Source organism: Myxocyprinus asiaticus, chromosome 39 (assembly GCF_019703515.2).
Source record: "Myxocyprinus asiaticus isolate MX2 ecotype Aquarium Trade chromosome 39, UBuf_Myxa_2, whole genome shotgun sequence".
Classification (NCBI taxonomy): domain Eukaryota; kingdom Metazoa; phylum Chordata; class Actinopteri; order Cypriniformes; family Catostomidae; genus Myxocyprinus; species Myxocyprinus asiaticus.
This window is the reverse complement of record NC_059382.1, coordinates 31,501,247-31,506,580: the sequence shown is the minus strand read 5'-3', so window position 1 is coordinate 31,506,580 and position 5,334 is coordinate 31,501,247. Positions and strand designations below refer to the sequence as shown.

The 5,334-nt window shown below is 35.9% G+C and overlaps 1 protein-coding gene across 1 annotated transcript; it reads right to left on the bottom strand.

Annotated features, from left to right (window-relative positions):
• Window positions 1–1,075: 1,075 nt before the first annotated feature.
• LOC127430336 (olfactory receptor 51I2-like) lies at window positions 1,076–4,585 on the bottom strand (the record flags this gene model as incomplete). Its single annotated transcript, XM_051680069.1, has 2 exons — window positions 3,699–4,585; window positions 1,076–1,097 (listed from the first exon to the last, which is right to left on the bottom strand). Coding segments are annotated over exons 1-2 (909 nt in total), but the record flags the coding sequence as incomplete, so codon positions are not given.
• Between the last annotated feature and the right edge of the window lie 749 nt (window positions 4,586–5,334).

Below are 5,334 nucleotides of genomic sequence, written 5' to 3'. Positions count from 1 at the left end.
TGCACTACATTTAGGAATAGGTTTGGTTATTAGCAATAATTTATAATTATCAAAGATTATTATTAATTATTAAAATCAATAGAATATTGAGGAGAATCAATGTTAGCTTTTTAATCCTTTAAATCAACAATTATCAAAGATAATCGTTAATGGTTAACATCGATGAAACATTGATTAAAATTAACACTAGGTTATTGATCATTCAAATTCAACAATCATCTAAGATAATTATCAATTATCAAAAATCAACAGAATATTAATAAGGATTAACAAAGCTGAGCTTTAGCACGAAGCTATCTAAGAGCCAAAAATGTGTGTCAGAATGTTTGTGAGGGGTCGCGTGTGTGTGTGTGTGGTTAGTACGAGAGAGAGAGAGAGAATAAAGTGATGGCCCTAAAGCCGATTTCGTGATCGTGGGAGAGAAAGCAGCTGTTAGTTTATCACTCAGAGACGCGTGGACGGCTCGTAAACAGTCCCGCGTTCTTTGATTCTTTAATGGATAAACTCAGTTTGCTGGTCTCACCCGCGATGATCATCTTATTCGTGATAATTAATACCCTGAGTATTAATAATGAGCGGACATGGCGGTCCATAAACTGTACTAGTAAAAACCTTGAAACACAAGAATAACACACTATAATATTCTATCTCTGCCCAGACGTAAACCTCTTACTTGAATCGTATGAGGACGTAGAATGTGTGTTCATCCGTCCTTTGACTCTGACCCGGTTCCTTGAGGCTCGGGTGATGACAGGAGGCCGTTTCCTCACTCTGTTGGCGGGCACGGCTGCTGTTTCTCGGCGGGCTGGCGGAGAACTCAGAAATGTCGACTTGATTGAAGATGGAAGAGAAATCTTTGATCTCTTCACTTCTGCAGGCAAACAGATGAAGATGAAGATGCAGATTGCTCGGCGGTCTCCTTCAGATCCGTTAAGAGTGTTCGGTTGAATACAGAGTAATCTCAACTCGTCCAGCGAGATGGAGATTGTATGGCCACAGTTTCAAGTCGGACGTTACTTCCTTGTGCCACGAAGCTGCACCTGAGAGCAGCGATGAGCTGCGTCTACACCCGGCAAGCAAAGTTGCTGGAAGCAAATCCTGGAAGCATTTCAGAGGTATTTCTACTCCTAATGGTGTCATGGTTTGAGGGACGTTCTGTTGTGTGCCTCATCCAATAGGAGTTGAGAGTTCGATCCTTTAGTGAGCAAGACTTCATGGGATTTGTAGTCTGTTTTGGACTCCCTTTGTTTGATTTTGGTGCAATTTTTATCAGTAAGATTTACGACTTGGTATGTGGGGGCTTGAGTTAGGTTTTTATGACTATGTTAGGCCTGCCTTTGTCTTCTATCTGAATACATGAGGCCCAACACAGACTTCTTTTGGGTCTGTGGAAATGAACGACTTATGGCCTCCTTACCACTAGGATGGAAAGGAATATGTGTTAGAGTACGACTGATTCAGGAAATTGCCATGGCACAGTGGAAATTAGGACAATTCATTAAGTAAGATAAGAATAGAACTAAGAGAGCTTATAAAACAGACCCTAATGTGTATATAGATTCAATTGGTCAACCCAGGGGTATACCTAATGAATTTAAGGCTAGAAATGAAGTCAAAGCAGGGTTTGAATCAATATTCATTTGGATCACACAAAATAAAAACATAGAATGGATGAATTATATTTACTATAATCAACAGAGATTGATTAATTACACTAATGATGCTTTATATGCTTTAAGTACATGAAACAAGCAGAATGACATGGCAAAATTGGCAGGCTCTTAATTGGTTATTAGCAGACAAATGGGATGTATGTGTTATGTTTGGAGATCAATGTTGTACTTTTATACCAAATAATACTGCTCCGGGAGGAGCATTTAATGAAGTCATGATTAAATAATAAAAATAAAAAAAACGTAAGAACCGAAGTTAAAGCAAATGCTTGAAGAGATAATCAAATGTGGGAATGGTTTGATCTAAAGTTAGGAGCATGGGGAGCATGGTTTGCTAAATTGGGAATGTTTTTGGGAATTGCAATAATGATAGGAGAGCTATTGTTTTTTTGTGTATTTCCTTTATTGAGGTCACTAGTTATCAAAACCATGGTTAAGCAAATGGAAATGCTAAGATGTCAAGATAATGGGAAAGTGATTTTAGAGGGTAACCAAAGTGTATATTATCAAGATTGGCTTTATAAACCAAATTGGGATTCACAAACACTGGATGAGGATTCAAGTACCACAAATGAGGACAAAGAAGATGAATAAAGATGAGCCACACCCTGGGTGTAAGTGCTAGCCTAACCTCTCCCCAAAGGGTGACCCTCTACGATGCACAAAGTATCTGGGTTGAAGATATCTACACTACAAAAAAGATCTCTTAATATTATGATGAATATTTTGTTTTTGAAATACTCTACATAACTGTGACAACCACAGGCAAGGCTGAACCAATTGCACGCTCATGCTTCTAACATGCTTATATGTTTAATTTATTGAATGAAGTTATAGGGAGACAGAATATTTTACTCCATTCTTAATCAAACTTGGATGGAGATGTTTGGTTCTGAAATCACCACCGGAGTGTGGTTCCATAATATGGTCATTGGTAGTGAAGCTGTGTGACTTAACTTACTTACTAGATAGCATAACTGAGGTGACTGAATTATGAAACTGCACTCTGGGTAAAGACAGTGAAGGTGGGACTTAAGTAAGTCCCAAAGGGGGGATAATGTGGAATATTTTTATCAAGCTGAATATAAATTAATCAAGTATAATCAATGTAAATATAAGCATTCTACAATTATTTCTGATGGTCAAACATGTAGCTTACTGAGTGTCTGTGTAGAGGCCTGTGTGGGAATAGGATGTGCTCACATATGGTAAACTGCTCACATATGGTTAACTGAGTTTCCTGTTTTGACACTAGAGAAAATATATGGTGAGGCCCCTTCAAAGATGTTTCCTGTCAACTTCTTAAAAAAAAAAAAACAGACTGGAGTCACAGAACAAAATGATAGATAATAAGTGACATGTATGGAATGTACTAGCCACGCCTTGGTAGATCATATATAAGCGAGATGAAACCGAGTTGCTGGAGTTCCTCTGCAGGCGACTCGACTTTTCTATCTCTGATAATAAAGTCTATCTTCTGGCATCAAAACCCCAAGACTTTGAGAGTGATTCTTCACAAATATGGCAGAAGCCACCACAAGGGCATAGAAAGAGAAATAAAAATTATAGACACCAATAATTTTATTTACAAATTAAATTCCGATTTTCTTAAAAAAACATTTACATTTTAAACCCTCACTGAAATAAATATAGTTTTTAAAAGTTTCACATTTCACAAAAGCATGTGGTCTGTACTTAAAGTTATTCATGTGTGCTCATATATGGATGCCCTTTTAGATGTTTTAAAATTTCAAGCTAAAAGTTAATGCTTTCAAATATGATAGACCAATCTTTGACTACATTTGAACAACTTTTTGAGTGTTTCTAACACTGACAGAGTACAAAACAAAACATTTTTTTTTTTCATCATAACAGCATTTAGTGCATGGCTTTATAAAGCTCTGAAAAAAAGGTGAATGATTGCTTGATTGGACTGTCATCTTAAAATTTAAGTCATTGCTGTCTGTGTAACATTTTTAAAACAGAAACAGGACAGTTTATCTATAGGCTTTTATAAGGCATATCATTTTTTTGCGAATATCAGGAAAGTTTAAACCATAAACAAGAGGGTTTACAAATGGTGGTACAATAAGAAACTCAAGTGAAAGAACAACAGTCAAACCTAAAGGAAGCTCGCCATTCACAAATCGACTCAAAGTGAGCTCACAAAAAATGGCAATTGAGAAATTTAAAAGGATCACTATGTGTGGAATACAAGTTTGATAAGCTTTGCTCTTGATCTCTCGTGAGCTTCTTTGACAAATTATAAGAATTTTAACATAAGAATATATGATGAAAGTCAAAGGGAAAAAAACATTTGTGACTGTTACAATTAGGCCATACATATTAATAATAGTGTTGTTCACACAAGAGAGCTTGACAATTTCATAGTTGTGGCAGTATACCTTCAGCAATTTGTTACCACAGATTGTCAGTCTGGCAGTTAAAATAGCAGCAATTCCAATAGAAATCATTGGACACATCCAGTTTAAAATGATCAAAATGGTTAGAAACCTAGGGGTAAAAATGTTGTGATATTGCAAAGGTTTGCTGATTGCAACAAGCCTATCAAATGCCATTAGCATTAATATTGTAAGCTCATATGCTGCATATGTGTAAATTACAACACTCTGTAAGAGACATGCTTCACGGGAGATTGTGTGTGTATCAGACAGCAGATCTGCCAGTAACCTTGGGAAAAAGCCAGCTGTACCATATACAGAGTTGATAGACAAACAAGAAATCAGAATGTACATCGGTTGGTGCAGTGTCCTTTCCAGAAATACTGCAAGAATAATAAGGACATTGAAGTATATAACAACACAGTAAAAAATAAATCCCAAACTGAAGAAAGCATATCTTATGTACCCAAGATCTTTAAACAACATGAAGTAAAATGTTCCATTATCCATTCTGCTCACACAAAGTATGCTTTCATTGACCTGAGGAGGAAAGTAAACAAAGTTTGTATTATTTTTTATACATCTTAAAAATAAAAAAAGTTTGGTTTTAGCCACAGTGTCTAACACATATTATATGATGCGACCTGAAAAGAGACTGTGTAAATTATACAGTTAGTTTAAAAATATACATGGAAGACATCAATAAATAACTTTAAATACCATTTTTACAAAAACCACACTTTACAAAAAATGTTGCCTTCTGTGATACTCTCCAAAATTACCATTATTTCATATGCATGGAATTAGTACTACCTGTGTTGTGTTTTAGAAGAACTGTGGGTCACCAAATGCTAGTATATTTATAGCATTAAACATGTCTCAGGAGGGCTCACTGGTGTGGCTTTGCATCAACATTACTGGCACCACCACCACTAAGAGGATAAAATGGTCAGTTGTTTACAAGATTTGTGTAACCCTTAAAGCAACAATGCAAATTACACATAAAGATAACACATAATCACATACATTTTCCACAAAATCAAAATTATAGTTTTGTGGCTCGAAGTCCTTTTGTGTTATTGTGTTGTTATTTTGTTTCCTCTATGCTGGTGTTCTCTTAAATGTTGAGAAAACTGACTGAATATTGATATCAGACCCACTGAAGATCTGTGATCTTGTGCATGTACAACCCCAATTCCGAAAAAGTTGGGACAGTATGAAAAACACTAATAAAAACAAAAATAAGTTATTTGTAAATT